This window comes from Saccopteryx bilineata, chromosome 1, assembly GCF_036850765.1.
Source record: "Saccopteryx bilineata isolate mSacBil1 chromosome 1, mSacBil1_pri_phased_curated, whole genome shotgun sequence".
Taxonomy (NCBI): Eukaryota; Metazoa; Chordata; class Mammalia; order Chiroptera; family Emballonuridae; genus Saccopteryx; species Saccopteryx bilineata.
The window spans coordinates 346,946,083-346,962,865 of record NC_089490.1 but is presented as its reverse complement, the minus strand read 5'-3'; the positions used below and the strand labels follow the sequence as shown (position 1 = coordinate 346,962,865).

The 16,783-nt window shown below is 39.8% G+C and overlaps 2 protein-coding genes across 5 annotated transcripts in view; one reads left to right on the top strand and one right to left on the bottom strand.

The window, feature by feature from the left end:
* The window catches only part of C2CD3 (C2 domain containing 3 centriole elongation regulator), a 158,026-nt gene extending 157,010 nt beyond the window's left edge, over positions 1 to 1,016 (bottom strand). For all 4 annotated transcript variants that reach the window (XM_066250210.1, XM_066250213.1, XM_066250217.1 and 1 more), the window contains exon 1: positions 762 to 1,016. In XM_066250210.1, coding sequence (XP_066106307.1) covers positions 762 to 816 — 55 coding nt within the window. In that variant the 5' untranslated portion in view covers positions 817 to 1,016. The remainder of the gene's footprint in view (positions 1 to 761) is intronic.
* A 279-nt stretch (positions 1,017 to 1,295) lies between these two features.
* PPME1 (protein phosphatase methylesterase 1) overlaps positions 1,296 to 16,783 on the top strand; it is a 65,043-nt gene continuing 49,555 nt past the window's right edge. Inside the window, exon 1 of the mRNA XM_066250277.1 lies at positions 1,296 to 1,545. Coding sequence (XP_066106374.1) covers positions 1,445 to 1,545 — 101 coding nt within the window. The 5' untranslated portion in view covers positions 1,296 to 1,444. The remainder of the gene's footprint in view (positions 1,546 to 16,783) is intronic.

Here is a 16,783-nt window from a genome sequence, read left to right as displayed (position 1 = left end):
GCCCTAGCCGGTTGGCTCAGTGTTAGAGCATCGGCCTGGCGTGTAGGAGTCCCGGGTTCGATTCCCGGGCAGGGCACACAGGAGAAGCGCCCATCTGCTTCTCCACCCCTCCCCCTCTCCTTCTTCTCTGTCTCTCTCTTCCCCTCCCTCAGCCAAGGCTCCATTGGAACAAAGTTGGCCCAGGCGCTGGGCAGAGCATCGCCCCCTGGTGGGCATGCCGGGTGGATCCCGGTCGGGCGCATGCGGGAGTCTGTCTGACTGCCTCTCCGTTTCTAACTTCAGAAAAAAAAAAAAATTTGTAACATGTATGGTGACAGATGCTAATTAGTTATTACACGGTGATCATTTTGCAATATACACAAATATCCAGTCATTATGTTGTATACCTGAGATATGTTGTCAATTATATCTCAATTTCCAAGAAGTAAAAGAAAAAAATCTGTAGAATTTTTTGTTCCTTTCCTCTAGAAGAGTCCTCCTACCTGTATGTACCCTTTGGTCCACACTTCACCCCATTTATTAGTCCAGTTTGCACCCCGGCCCCTATTTTCTGTCCATTTATTGGAGAACCAATTGCCCTCTCTTTTAACCTGATTCCCTGGTTATTCGCCTTCCTCCGCTCCCTTTAATCGCAGTCTTCTTTTTTTTTTTTTAACAGGCGCGCGCATGGGGGGGAGGGGGGCCTCTCCTTAGAATCCTAGACCCTGCTCCCGTAACTCCGCGCTTTAACGCTTTCCTCAACTTTGGGTCGCTGAGGTTACCTCCTTTCTTGCGGCCACGGCCACCCCCAGGCCCTTGGCCTTTCCGTTGTTTCATGACGAAGCCAGGTTTCTCTTCACCAACTCAGCTCCAGCGCCAGCACCGAAGCCGTAGCCTCCCGCCATCCTCTCCCACCACGCCTGCGTTCCTCGGCAACCGGCGCCGCTGGGCGGACTGGGAAGCCGGAAGAAACAGCTTCTCTAACAGTCTCTAGCAAGCGGTGAGAAGTGAAGACACCAAGACTCCTTACCGCCAATAGACTGCAACCCCCAGGATGCTTTGCCACACTACCTCTGCGGAGTTGGACGCTGTCGCCTTCAGCTGCGCAAGCGCAAAGAGATACGGCCTTTGAGGACTCCATTGCCCAGGGTGCATTGCCTCTAGGAGCGCTTCTCTTTCCGGCGAGGGTCGTTGAGTTCTCCTCTTGGGGTCTGAGGGGTCCATAGACTCCGTTACCCAGCTTCCTTTGTGGAAAGCCACTTTCTGTTGCGCACTTCCGGTGGAACGGCCGGAGGGGAGTGGGCGGAGTTTACGGAGCCGGTGGGCGGTGGGCGGTGCTGCCGGTAGCTGGGTGCTGTCCAAAGGCTTCTGGGCGCCGCTGAAGGAGTGATTTGTGACCGGTTGGGCCGCATTTAGCCTGGAACGAAGCTTCGACTCCCATTTGACTACCTGCGGCCTCCCCTTCATGTCGGCCCTCGAGAAGAGCATGCACCTCGGTCGCCTGCCCTCTCGCCCCCCTCTACCCGGTAGCGGGGGCAGTCAGAGCGGAGCCAAGATGCGAATGGGGTACGTGACCCGAACCCCTTCTTCCCAGAGGCCAGACCTTGGCCATTGGAGAAGGATGTCTCTGGGCGTTTAGAGTTGTACGGCAAGGGAGGCTAAGGAGAGGAGAGAATGTTGGCGGCCTGGAGACGTTTAGATGGAGTAGAAGTCAGATTTAGGCTCTAGGGGAGGCGCCAAGTTAATTGAAATTGGAGGACAAATAGTATTGAAGGGAGAAGGAAATAAGGCAAAGATCGAAGAAGCCGGGAGGGTAATTTAAGAGATTTAAGAAACACCCGCAGAAAAACGGATGGAGGAGGTTTTTAAAAAGGGAATCAAAAGATAACAAAGGTGGAGGGAAACCTGCCAGGGACGGTTGAGGGAAATGGGGAATGAATGAGAGAAAAGTTGAGGGGATTTAGGGGAAACAACTAGTGAAAGATTTAGGAGTAGTAAGGAGACTGTGAGAACTAGAGAATACCTGAAGCAGGGTTAAGGAAGGAAATGATCTAGGGAGCAGAAGATTCTAGAGACAGTTTCTAGAAGTGTAAGAGGCAGATTTAGGGAGTTAGGGGGGGTGACTAGGAGAACTGAGAAAGATCGGGGAATCGACGGAAGGAAAGATGGAGAACATAACCCTGTTAAGGGTAGTAGGAATGCATGACAAGTGAACGAAAAGAATAAGGGGAGGCCTGATGACGAAGAGGGCTGGGAGTTTAGAGAGCGACCTTGAACTCCAGAACTTAAGAAATGACTAGGAATTGGGCTTAGTAAATGGAAGTGCTGCAGAAGTAAGGTCTGGGTAGCTTAAAGAGGAAGATTTGGGGAATCGATTTTTATCTGTCAAACAGGCCTGATGGAAGCTATGTACTGGTTTGATGAAACAAAGAATGAAGCATTGAGAGTAGCTACCTAAAATGTTTCAGAGAAACCATTTACTGGGAAGGAAGGAGCTGTGTTGAAGAGAAGACTTTTGGAATTTTAGGATATTTTATGCCCTGTGCCAGGTTAGGGGATACTTAGGTATAGGAGAGAGTACAAAGAGTTGACCTGGGAGTGTTAATTGCTGGAAAACAGAGCAAATTGAATAAGCAGTTGGTTTTGAGGGGTGTTCATGGTATTACGATTCTGGAGACTGATGACTATAAAGAAAAAAGGGGCAGAAAGAATACTTAGGTACAAGGTAATCAAGAGTGTGAGTTTGAGAATCTAGAGTTAGATTGGTAGATATTCTTGGAATAAGGATGAGAAGAGAAACCTTAGGTTCTGAGAAGTAATATGTACAAAAATTCATCCAAAGGAGATGAGGATAGATAGGAGATGTAGTACTGTGAAAGTGGATTCTATCAATGAAGAGAAAGGGGAGTCATAAATTAAAACAGTAGTAGGAGGTGGCGAGCGTGGTTGGAAAAATCAGGGAAACTAAGAGTTGAAGTGGAGACCTGACTATGATACACAGTAGAAAAATAGAGACCTTGACAGGGTAAGATAGGTCCATGGATGCACAATAGAAAGAGGTGGTAGAAGACTACATTTAAGGTAAAATAAATATTGTTTTGATTTTGGAAGACAAAAGATAGGACTTTAACATAAATAATAAGAAAGTGATTCATAACAGATTATTTGGGAAAATTAACCTGGAGTATAAAATTACTGTAACATTTTTGTTGATATGTATCAACATTTATTGTTGATATGTATTTTAGTTGGTGCCTTTTATAATCTAAAATTTGACCTTTCAGTGTACCATCATTCTTTGATAAAAAAGTGAAAAAATATTAACTTTTAATAACTATACATGTTTCAGATAAGCGTAATTAGAGCTCAGCTTCTGGTTTTGTTAAAACAAGTTTTCTGAAGATGAAGAATTGAAGAAAAATACTAAGAGAAAATAAAGGGGAAAATCTGCTGAGTAGAAGGTTGTATAGTTGTTAGAACTTATTCTCTTAAATAGATGTTTGGTCTTCTTAATTTGATTGACTGCTTATCCAGGAAAATAAAGTCCTTTAGAAAGATGCTTTTTTGTAGTATTGTGAAGAGATGATCATATGTTGGCAGATTTTATGTGGTCCTCCAGTGGTCTAGGGGTTGTTTTTGTTTTTCTTTTTTTTCTGTTTCCATGTTGGAACATAGGCAGGCCTCCCCTAAGTCTAATGTTAGTGATAATATAGACTCTCTCCCCCTTACAATCATAAAGCAGGGAGACAGCTTTGAAGTGATCTGCCCTGGCCGGGTGGCACAGTGAATAGAGCATCATCCTGTGTGCTGAGGTTTGATCTGGTCAGGGCAGATAGGAGAAGCATTCAATGTTTCATAACTAAGTGGAATAACAAGTTAATGCTTCTCTCTCTCTTTCTGCCTCAAAATAATGGGGAAAAAAACTATCTCATCTCATCACTTCACTGTATAGTTGAGGAAACTGAGACCCAGAGAATTTTGTATTCTGTAAGGTAAACTAAGGGGCAAGGGATAATATTTTCTCCTAATAAATGACAAAGCGGAAACTCAAATCTTCCTCATACTGAGGCACCCTAGAAGCTTGGTGGTAGGGCTGGCCACTAAAGACTAGGACATAGGTTTCTTGACTCTGAGACCCATTGCATTTTTTTGGATTCATAGATATTACCCTGGCAATACTTAATTTGAGTTGTGTATCTTATTCCTTTGCAGATACTCTAGGATTCAGTCTTTTTTCCTCAGTCCTGATTTATGAGGTCTCACTTCCACCAATTTCAAAGCATCCTTCTTTATTTTCCTCTACTTGCTTGTTTTTTCCTTATCTTATCATCTATTTCATCTTTTCCATCTTTCTCTTCCTCTCAAGTTGGGACAGTCTCTTCTATGACTCACTCTTTTAACTATTTTTCATAATCTCTTACCCTCAATTTCACTAACCTGGTTTAGATGTGTGCATATTCAGGGTGATTTTGAGCTTATGATTTTTCTTGAGTTTCCCTACTTTAGTTTTTCAAAATGGTTTTAGTAATTCCAGAATATTACTGGATAATGTAATAATGGCAATTACTTTTTTTCTGAGTAAATACTGTTTGCCAGGCATTGTAGTAGCTTTATATATGTTATTTATTCTGCCTACAGACTTTCAAGGTAGATATTTCCTTGCATAAGAAAATTAAGACTTGGAGACTAAAGGTTACCGAACTATGTATTATGTGGCAGAACCAGATTCAGTCTAGGTTTAGTTTCTAGAATCCATTCCTTTTTCAGAACACCAACACTTTTTCTTTGGTAAATCCTGAAATCCTGGCTTTATTATTCCTTGATAGATGCCAGTAGATGATGCCACAAACAGTTTTGAACTTTTTAATTTTAGGTTTTGGAACTACTTTGGTTTGAGATTCCTACTTGTGACGGGTATTTTAGTTCATTAGGGTTGCCATAACAAAAATACCATAGACGGGATGGCTTATAAACAACATTAATGTATTTCTCACAGTTCTGGAGGCTGGAAAGTGCAAGATTACATGTCTGGTTAGGACCCCTTTCTGGTTCATAGGTGGCAGTCTTCTCACTGTGTCCTCACGGAGCAGAAGGGAGTAGGAGCACTGTGGGGTCTTTTTCATAAAGCCGCTAATCTCTTTCATGAGGGCTGCGTCCTTGTGACCTCATCACCTCCTAAAGGACCAACTACAAATGTCACATTGGACATTAGAATTCAACATGAATTTTGGGGTGGGGGCATAAATGTTCAGTCTGTATAACACCTGGTATACTTGAGAGAGTGTGTCTTCAAAAGCACTGCTTTAGTGCATTCAGTACCATTAGAGGGACTGTAGATTATTAAAATCATTAATTTTTTAACATGTTTTTGGTTTATCAATAGTCCTCGATTTCTATAATTATCTCTTACATTTCTGCAGTGCTTTAACTGACATGTGTTAGTGCCCTTTTTCTTTAATTCTATGAGGTAAGTTAGGACAAGGGTTAATATTTTCTGATAATGAGAAAACTCAAATGTTCATTGACTTGTCCAAGATCACAGGATCATTAAATGTATTCAGGTCCAGATTTCAGATTTTTAGTTTGTTATTCTTGTACCTTGGTGCAAAAAAATAGGTGTTTAAAGTGATATAGATCTGAGTTTGAGGCCTAGCTTGAGTAGTTACTTTGGTCAAGTCACTTAACCTCTAGTCTATTTTTTTATCTGTAAAACAGGATACTTCTGCTTATCTAGAGTGCTGTGAGATTGAGATAATACATGAAAAGTATTTATGCTTCCTGACACAAACTCTTAGGAATGATAACTAGTAAGCTATTTTATATTGGTGAAAAAGGCTTACTCTTTATGAAGTAGGAGCACTCCTTTCAATATGTTAAAAGGTCAGCTTTACTCCCCAAAGCTATATGTTTATTCAAATCTGATTAGATAGTCTTCCATTAAACTTAAGTTGATTAGCCTGACCTGTGGTGGCGCAGTGGATAAAGCGTCAACCTGGAAACACTGAGGTTGCCGGTTCGAAACCCTGGGCTTGCCTGGTCAAGGCACATATGGGAGTTGATGCTTCCTGCTCCTCCCCCTTCTCTCTCTCTCTCTCTCTCCTCTCTATAATGAATAAATAAAATCTAAAAAAAAAAAAAAAAAAAATTAAAAAAAAAAAGACTCATTTATCTTTAAAAAAAACAACAACAACAACAAAAAAAAAACTTAAGTTGATTATGGATAACAGGCCTCAGAAAGGCTTTAAGGGGCTATTCACATGGGGAAATAGAGAGAAAAGTGAAGTGATTTGCTCAGGGTTGCATACTGACTAGAAGAATTAAATTCTAATGTTTCTTTTTTAGTTATTATTTTTTACACACTGTTTCCTATTTTGACATGTTTTATATCAATATGTATATTTATTTTTAGGATTTTATTCGTTTTTACAGAGAAGAGAGAGAGAATGGGGGGGGGGGGGGAGGAGCAGGAAGCATAAACTCCCATATGTGCCTTGACCAGGCAAGCCCAGGGTTTCGAACTGATGATCTCAGTGTTCCAGGTTGAAACTTTATCCACTGTGCCACCACAGGTCAGGCGTTAGTTATTATTTTTTTAAATTAAGTTATAATTCACACATAGAATTCACCCTTTTAAAGTGTACAGTTAGTGGTTTTTTAGTACATTCAAGGTTGTACAATCACCACCACTAATTCCGGAACATTTTCATCAACCCATAAAGAAACTACTTACCTGTTAACAGTCTCTACCTTCTTCCTCTGCCCCTGATAACCACTGATCTACTTTCTGTCTGCATGGATTTATCTATTATGGATATTTCATATAAATGAAATCATGCAGTATGGCCTTTGGTGCTTGGCTTCTTTCACTTGGTATAATGTTTCCAAGTTTCATCCAAGTTGTAGCATATATCAGTACTTCATTCCTTTCTTTAAATTTTAATTGAATTTATTAGGGTGACACTAGTTAAAATGATTATACAGGTTTCAGGTGCCCAAATCTACAACACATCTCTGTACACTGAGTAATTCATTCCTTTTTGGGACAAAGTTCTATCCAACTGAGTCATCTGACCAGGGCCTTATATCCTTTCTATTGTTGAATTATATTCCATTGATATGTCATTTTATTTACTCATTTATCAGTTGCTGGACACTTGGGTTTGTTACTTTCTGTGGTATCCCATTTTCTTTCTTTCTTGTTTTTTTTTTTTTTAACTGAGAGGGCAGGAGATAGACAGCCTCCTGCATGCGCCGCACCAGGTATCCACCCGGCAACCCCCCTCCGGAGATGATGCGTAGTCAACCAAGCTATCCTCAGTATCTGAGGCCAATGCTCAGACCAACCAAACTATCCTTAGCACCCTGGGCCAACACTCAAACTAACTAGCCACTGGCTGTGAGAGAGCAGGGGGAGTAGGAGGGGAAGAGAAGCAAATGGTCACTTCTCATATGTCCCCTGACCAGGGATTGAACCTGGGACATCTGTACAGTGGGCCAATGCTCCATCCCTTGAGCTAACCAGCCAGGGCCCATGACTGGAATTTAAAAATCTTATCTAAGGTTATATGTTTCATACCTAGAGCATTTAGTCTATCCTGATCAATTTGGATTTATTTTTACCATCTTATTTTGTACTTTCTGTTTGTCTTATCTGACGTGTGTTTCTTTTTCTTATTCCATTTTTTTTTATTGGTATAGTAATGATATAATCTATCAATAGAGTCTTTGAATAGTTACCTTAACATTTTTTTGTAACATTGAAGAAGAAATAGAATTCATACCAGTGACCCAATTAGAGTGTACAATCAATTATTTTTAGTATATTCTACAACCATTACCACAATCAATTTTAGAACATGTTCAGGACTCCAAAAAGAATCCACATATCCATTAGCAGTCAGCTCTTACTTTCTCCCAAACCTCCTAACCCTAGCCAGCCACTAAGCTATTTTCTGTCTCTATAGATTTACATAGTTTGACCTGTGGTGGCGCAGTGGGATAAAGCGTTGACCTGGAACACTGAGGTCGCCGGTTCGAAACCTTGGGCTTGCCTGGTCAAGGCACATATGGGAGTTGATGCTTCCTGCTCCTCCCCCTTCTCTCTCTCTCTCTGTCTCTCTCTCTCACTCCTCTCTCTCTACAAAAAAAAAAATCAATAGATTTACATAGTTTGCATATTTACAATAAGGAATTATACAATATATATGTTAACTTTTGTGACTGGCTTTTTTCACTTAACATAATATTTTCAAGGTTCATCCACGTAAATTGTTGTAATACTTCATTTCTTTATATTGCCGAATTAAATATTCCATTGTATGAATATGCCACATTTTATTAACCATTCAACAGTTGAATGATATAGGAGTTATTCCCACTTTTTTTTTAAGTGAGAGGAGAGGAGATAGACAGACTCCCACATACACCCTGACCGGAATCCACCTGGCAACCTCCATCTGGGGCTGATGTTCTACTTATCTTGGGCCATGCTCACAACTGAGCTATTTTTAGTGCCTGAGGTGGAGGTTCCGTGGAGTCATCCTCAGCACCTGGGGTAGATGCGCTTGAATCTATCGAGCCATGGCTATGAGAGGGGAGAAGAGAGAAAAAGAAGGGGCAGGGGTAGAGAAGCAAATGGTCACTTTTCCTGTGTGCCCTGATCGGGAATGAAACCTGGGATATCTACATGCCAGGCTAACACTCTACCACTGAGCCAACTGGCCATGGCCAAATTGTTCCCATTTTTTTAACTATTTTGAACAATGCTGCTATGAACATTTGTATACAAGTTTTTAGGTAGGTATGTTTTCATTTCTCTTGGGTATACTTAGATGTGGAATTGTTAGATCATATGGTATTTCTCTGTTTAACCTTTTGAGGAATTGACAATCTGTTTCTCAAAACCCCTGTGCCATTTTATATTTCCATCAGTAATGTATCTGGGTTCTAATTCTCCCCATCCCTGTCAACACTTTGTCATTGTTGGTTTTTGTTTATAGCCATTCTAGTGATATGAAGTGGTTCTTCATTGTGGTTTTGTTTTGCATTTTCCTAGTAACTGATGATAAATACTTTTTCATGTGCTTATTGGCCATTTCTATATCTCTCTAGAGAAATGTCTATGCAGATCCTCTGCTCATTTAAAAAATTGGGTTATCTTTGTATTGAGTTATAATAAGAGTTCTTTATGTATTCTAGATACAGATCTCTTATCAGATCTATGATTTGCAGATCTTTTCTTCTATTTTGTAGGTTGCCTTTTCATAGTTTTTTATTTTATTTTATTTTTTTTACAGAGACAGAGAGAGAGAGAGAGAAAGGGACAGACAGGAACAGAGAGAGATGAGAAGCATCAATCATCAGTTTTTCGCTGCAACACCTTAGTTGTTCATTGATTGCTTTCTCATATGTGCCTTGACCTTGGGGCTACAGCAGAGCCAGTGACCCCTTGCTCGAGCCAGCGACCTTGGGTCCAAGCTGGTGAGCTTTGCTCAAATCAGATGAGCCCGTGCTCAAACTGGTGACCTCGGGGTCTCGAACCTGCGTCCTCCGCATCCCAGTTCGACGCTCTATCCACTGCGCCACTGCCTGGTCAGGCCTTTTCATGTTTTTGATGGTATCTTTTAAAGCATTTTTCAAATATTTAATTTTGAAAAAGTTGAAGTTATCAACTCAACTTTATGCTTTTGTTATCTTATCTAGGAAGCCATTGCCTAACCCAGGATCAAGATTTATAACTCTGTTTTCTTAGAGATACAGTGTGTTTGTAAAGTCATGGTGCACTTTTGACCGGTCACAGAAAAGCAACAGAAGACAATAGAAATGTGAAATCTGCACCAAATAAAAGGAAAACCCTCCCAGTTCTGTAGGATGATGTGGCAGCATGTGCACACGCGCAGATGATGACATAACACCATGTATACACGGAGCAGCCCACGGCCATGCCAGTTGAGATGTGGACGGTACAGAGGAAAGTTCAGTGTGTTCTGTGGCTTGCTAAATTCGAATCCATGACAAAGTGCAACGTGAATATTGGTTTATAACGAAGCGCCACCACATAGGAATAACATTACTTGGTGGGATAAGCAGTTGAAGGAAACTGGCAGTTTGGTGGAGAAACCCCGTTCTGGTAGGCCATCAGTCAGTGACAAATCTGTAGAGGCTATACAGGATAGCTACTTAAGGAGCCCTAAAACTGTGCGTGAGCCCACATTGAACTGCACTGAATAAGTATGAAACTGAGAGTTTTCCTTTTATTTGGTGCAGATTTCACATTTCTATTGTCTTTTGTTGCTTTCCTGTGACCAGTCAAAAGTGCACCATGACTTTACAGTCACACTGTATATAGCAGGGGTCCCCAAACTACGGCCCGCCGGCGGCATGTGGCCCCCGGAGGCCATTTATCCTGCCCCGGCCGCACTTCCAGAAGGGGCACCTCTTTCATTGGTGGTCAGTGAGAGGAGCACATTGACCATCTCATTAGCCAAAAGCAGGCCCATAGTTCCCATTGAAATACTGGTCAGTTTGTTGATTTAAATTTACTTGTTCTTTATTTTAAATATTGTATTTGTTCCCGTTTTGTTTTTTTACTTTAAAATAAGATATGTGCAGTGTGCATAGGGATTTGTTCATAGTTTTTTTTATAGTCTGGCCCTCCAACGGTCTGAGGGACAATGAACTGGCCCCCTGTGTAAAAAGTTTGGGGACCCCTGGTATATAGTTTTAGCTCTTACATGTAGGTCTGTGATATTTTAAAGTTAAATTTTGTGTATGACCTGGGTCTGACTAACTTCATTCTTGTGCATTGTCCCAGCACCATTTATTTAAAAGATTCCTCTTTCCCTATTGAATTCTCTTTCACTCTTTGTCAAAAATCAGATGACTATAAGTGTATGAGTTTATTTCTTAACTTGTTTCTATTCCATTGATTTATATAGATGTCCATGCACTACTACCACACTGTCTCGATTACTGTATATTTGTAGCCCATTTTGAAATCAGGAGGTTTGAGTCCTCCAACTTTGTCTTTCTTTAAAAAATTGTTCTGAATTTTCTGGGTCCCTTGAATTTCCATATGAATTTTAGGATCAGCTTCTCAGTTTCTATAAGGAAGCCAGATGTAGTTTTGATAGGTATTGCTTTGAATCTGTAAGTCATTTCGGGAAATATTACCATTTTAACAGTATTAAGTCTTCTAATCTATGAATATGGAATGCCTTTCTCGTGTTCATGTCTTTTTAAATTTCTCTCAGCAGTGTATAGTTTTGAATGTAGAAATCTTGCATTTCTTTAGTTAAATTTATTCCTAAGTATTATATTCTTATCATTGCAATTATAAATGGAATTGTTTTCTTAATTTCATTTTTGGATTGTTTATTGCAGGTATAAAATACAATTGATTTTTGTATTGATCTTGTATTCTGTAACCTTACTGAACTTATTTACTAGTTCTTACAGTTTTATAATGGGTTTCTTATGATTTTTTCCTAGACATTTTAACTTGCACATTCAATATTTTTGCCATTCTTCTGAAATAGTACAATGACTTTAGAAACCTGTGGCAGGCAGAATAGTGTCACCCTAAATATGCTTAGGTCCTATTCCTGGACCTTGTGAATTTATTCTTTTACATGGCAGAGGAGAATTGAGATTGCTGATCAGCTGACTTTAAAATAAAGAGATTATCCTGAGTATTTGGGTGAACCCAGGGCAATTACAGGGTCCTTTAAAGAATAGGGAGACAGAAGAACAGGTCAAACTCTGAGAAAAATTTGAAAATGCTATATTGCTTGCAGGCTTTGAAAATAGAGGAAGAACCTGTGAACCAAGTAATACAAGAGTCTTCTAGAAGCTGTGAATGGTATTTAACTATCTCATGAGGGCCCTGGCTGGTTGGCTCAGTGGGAGCATCAGACTGGCATGTGAATGTCCCAGGTTTGATTCCCAGTCAGGGCACACAGGAGAAGTGACCATCTGCTTCTCTACCCCTCCCCTTCTCTCTTCTCTCTCTTTTCATCTCTCTCTCTCTCTTCCCCTCCCACAACTATGGTTCAATTGATTCAAGCATATTGACCCTGGGTGCTGAGGATGGCTGCATGGCCACCTCAGGCACTACAATAACTTGATTGCTGAGCAACGGCCCCCGATGGGCAGAACATCAGCCCCAGATGGGGTTGCCAGGTGGGTCCTGGTTGGGACCCATGTGGGAGTCTATCTCTCTGCCTCCCCGCCTCTCAATTTAAAAAAAAAAAATCTCAATGTGGGCACTAGATGAACTCATTGCTACTAGATTGATTATTGCTGTGGGCCTTTACAGCAGGCAGAGCTAGAGTATACTTTTCTTTTTAAGACAAAGGTATCATGACTTCATTGTGATATTTTTAATTCAAAATTAAGATTACAAGATTTTTTACTTCTTTGATTTTATGTAATTATCTCTGCTCTTACAGTGGAAATCTTAGTTACTAATGACATTAACCTATGTAGTACATGTATATAAATATGCACATATATGATGTTCAAAATAACCAATTATGCTACCAATAAAAACTACCAACAGTATGATTACTGAATACTGTTTAAGATTTTATTCAGTTCTTTTTTCCCTTAAAGTATATCTCACCAGACATGTACAGTCAAGTATTTACGTTTTAAAGTCACTTTGAATAATTGTTAGTATGCCATTTGGTTAATTTGTTTCCTTTTTCGTTGTTGGTGATTAGTTTTACAAACTGTTTAACATTTTTATAAAACAAAACATTATTTACATGACTCTAAAGTCATGAAACTATAAAACAGTGTATATTCAGAAGAAGATAGCATTTGCCCTTTCCCCTTCCTGTACCCTACAGGTAACCTTTTTTTTTTTTTTTTTTGTATTTTTCTGAAGCTGGAAACGGGGAGAGACAGTCAGACAGACTCCCACATGCGCCCGACCGGGATCCACCCGGCACGCCCACCAGGGGCGATGCTCCGCCCACCAGGGGGCAATGCTCTGGCCCTCCGGGGCCTCGCTCTGCCGCGACCAGAGCCACTCTAGCGCCTACGGCAGAGGCCAAGGAGCCATCCCCAGCGCCCAGGCCATCTTTGCTCCAATGGAGCCTCGGCTGCGGGAGGGGAAGAGAGAGACAGAGAGGAGGGGGGGGGGTGGAAAAGCAAATGGGCGCTTCTCCTATGTGCCCTGGCCGGAATTGAACCCGGGTCCCCCACATGCCAGGCCGACGCTCTACGTCTGAGTCAACCGGCCAGGGCCCAGGTAACCATTTTTATTAGTTTTTGTTTAATCCTCCCACTTCAAAAAATATATGCATATATTGCCCTGACTGGTTAGCTTGACTGGTCAAAGCATCATCCCATAGCACATAGGTTGCTCTGTTCAATCCCCGGTCTGGACACATATAAGAACAGATTGATGTTCCTATCTCCTGTCTCTCTCTCTTTCTTTCTCTCTCACTCTCCTTCTCCCTCTCCATTCTCTCTCTCTAAAATAAATAAACATTTTAAAAAGTTAACAAAATTCAAAAATACATGCATATATATTTATATTCCCTCTTTCTTAGATAAAAGTTAACATATTATATATTCTGTCCTGCAGATTACTTGATACAATACACTATATCTTGATCACTCTTTAGCAGTATATAGAGATCTTTCTCAGTTTTTCCTCCTTCAGTTACATAATACTCCACTGTATGGATTATAACACAATTTATTCAACCAGTCTCCCTATTGATGGACTGAGGTCTTTCTGTCCTTTTCTATTTCAATATAGTGCAAACTATTTCAAATAGTTTGTTACCCTTCCCCTTAGCTGTGTCTAATTTGTTAAACTTGATCAAATTTGTGTATTTCCTTTCATATTGGGGGTGCTGTAATTGTCTTTAATACTCTGCAGTTTAACTACAATATAGTAATTATCTTAAAATCTTGTGATTCCTTGGGCTTTATGAATCTGTAGTTTGAAGTTTTAGTTCTGGAAGCTTCAGCTATTACTCTTCAAGTATTGCCTGATTATCCATTCTCTACTTTCCTGTTGGAACTGCAATCTGACATATGGAAGATTTATTTCTCTCTCTTCCATGTTCTGTTTAAAATGTTTTTAAAATTTATTGATTTGAGAGAGAGAAAGAAATACGGATTTCTTTTTCCACTTATTGTACATTCATTGGTTGATTCTTATGTGTGCCCTGACCAGGGATCAAACCTAAACTTGGGCGTAGCAGGATGACACTCTAACCAGCTGAGCTGCTGGCCAGAGCCTCCCTTTTCCATATTTTTAACTTCTTTCATAGTTTTCATCTTTTGTTTCTATGTTATATTTTAGATATATTTATATATATCCAAACAAATGTTTGTTACCTTTCCCCTTAGCTGTGTCTAATTTGTTAAACTTGATCATTTATTTTTTAACTCTATTCTTTTAGTCTAGAAGTTGTATTTGTTTTGTTTTTGTTTAAGAAAACATATTAAATATATTTTTATATTCTATCTGATAATTTCAATATGTGAAGTCTTTATATATCTATTCCCTTACATAAGTTATACTTTTTGACAGTGAGGTGGTCCTTTGCTTTGGAACTTTGGGAATTCTTGGTCCTAGAATAAAGGTTGATTTCTTCAAGGAGAATTGCCTTTGCTTATGTTGGGGTCCTAAGGGCACTACCAGTCTGGTCCACTTTAAACTAAATTCTCAACTTTGAACTTCTTGGAATATATAAGTGGTATGAATTTAGCTAAAATCAGTATGAGAGCTGTCTTGTGGTTAGTTTCATAGGAGAAGGATTTTTCTTCTCCCTTCCTTTCAATACCAAGATTCAGGAAAGGGATATTTTTTTCCTAGTCCTGAGATTGGGGTAGGGAACAGTTAAATCTGTTTTAGCCTTTCACTGATGATATTCTTTGCTGTATAGGAGAAAGGTTTTCTTTTTCTTTTTTTAATTTTTATTTATTCATTTTAGAGAGGAGAGAGAAAGGGAGAGAGACAGAGAGGGGGAGAGAGAGGAGAGAGAGACAGAGAGAGAAGGTGGGGAGGAGCTGGAAGCATCAACTCCCATATGTGCCTTGACCAGGCAAGCCCAGGGTTTCGAACCGGCGACCTCAGCATTTCCAGGTCGACGCTTTATCCACTGCGCCACCACAGGTCAGGCGGAGAAAGGTTTTCTACTCAGCTCCCCAGCTTGGACTTTGTGTCCTGTTTAGTATGCCCCAGGAAACACCAGAAACCTAAAGTTCAGTTAGTTGGCAAATGCCATGAAGGTAAAAGCCAGCTTTAATGGACTGATTGCCTTTCTGGGTTCCCACTTTCACTTAACTTTTGGCCTCAATATTTCATATTCTTTATTTCTTGCCAGTTCACTGATGCATTTAAGAAGAATGAATATAATTACATAAGATATGTATAATAAAATATATATTTATTTTATATATTCATATATTTTTAGACACATTTACATATAATTTAAGCCAACATTTCCAAAGTTGTATCTGTCAACAAAGTTGTACCTAATTACCATTGATGGAAACAATCCCTGACATAAACTCGCAATACCTAAGAGACCAGGCAGTCAACTGTGAAAATGGGGTAATGGTATTTTCTGACACGCAAAGCTTCAAAATTTATTTCCCTTTCTCAGGGAGCTAATGGACCATATGTTTCATCAAAATAAGGTAATACATCAGGAAAAATATGGGATTTAGGAATCAGGGTTTTAACACAGGAGAAAGGCAAGAGGTATTCTCAGGATGATGGTGAAATGACAATAATTCATCATGCCGAGAGAGCAAGCAGTCCCATTTGGAGCAGATGAATGGAACATGCCAGGAGTGGAAGTTTCCAAAGAAAAATGGACCTGATAGATTATTTAATGTGCTTGATCACATTAAGAGAAGTTTTACAGATTTTTCAAAGGTTTTTAAATTGTGAAATATATTACATGTATAACAAATATTTTTAAAATATATGTATAGTTCAAAGAAAAATAAAATAAATCCCCATATATTCACCATCTACCTTATGAGATAGAACATTTACAGCACATTTTAAGACCATTTACCTCTTCCCAAGAACACTTTTATGCTCCATAGTCTTGACTTGCATGTTTATCAAACCCTTGCTTGCTTTAATAGTTTTGCCAACTCTGCATGTATCTATAAAAAAATTATTGTTTTTGCCTGTTTTTGAACTTTATTATTAATGGAATCATACTGCACTTACACTTCTGTGCTTATTATTTCCTCTAAATATTATATCTATCTATCTATCTATCTATATATTTTTAGTGAGAGATAGACATAGGTAGGGACAGGTAGAGACAGACAGAAAGGGAGAGAGATAAGCATCAATTCTTCGTTGCAGCACCTTAGTTGTTCATTGATTGCTTTCTCATATGTGTCTTTGACTGGGGGGCTCCAGCCAAGCCAATGACCCCTTGCTCAAGCCAGTGCTTTGGGCTCAAGCCAGCAACCATGGCATCATGTCTATGATACCATACTTGATCAAGCTGGCAATCTTGGGGTTTTAAACCTGAGTCCTCTGCCCCCTAGGCCGACACTCTATTCACTGTGCTACTGCCTGGTCAGGCTTAATATTACATGTTTTAGATTCATTTGTGTTATTACATGTAATTCTAACACATCCATTTTCACTGTTGTGCTATATTCAATTTTCCAAATATATCACAATTTATATATTCCACTGGTGAGGGACATTTAGCTTGCTTGATAGTCTTTGCTTTTATAGAAATGCTTCTGTGAATGTCTTCTGTGTGTATTTTAGTGCCTATGTACAGGTGTTTCTCTGTAAACT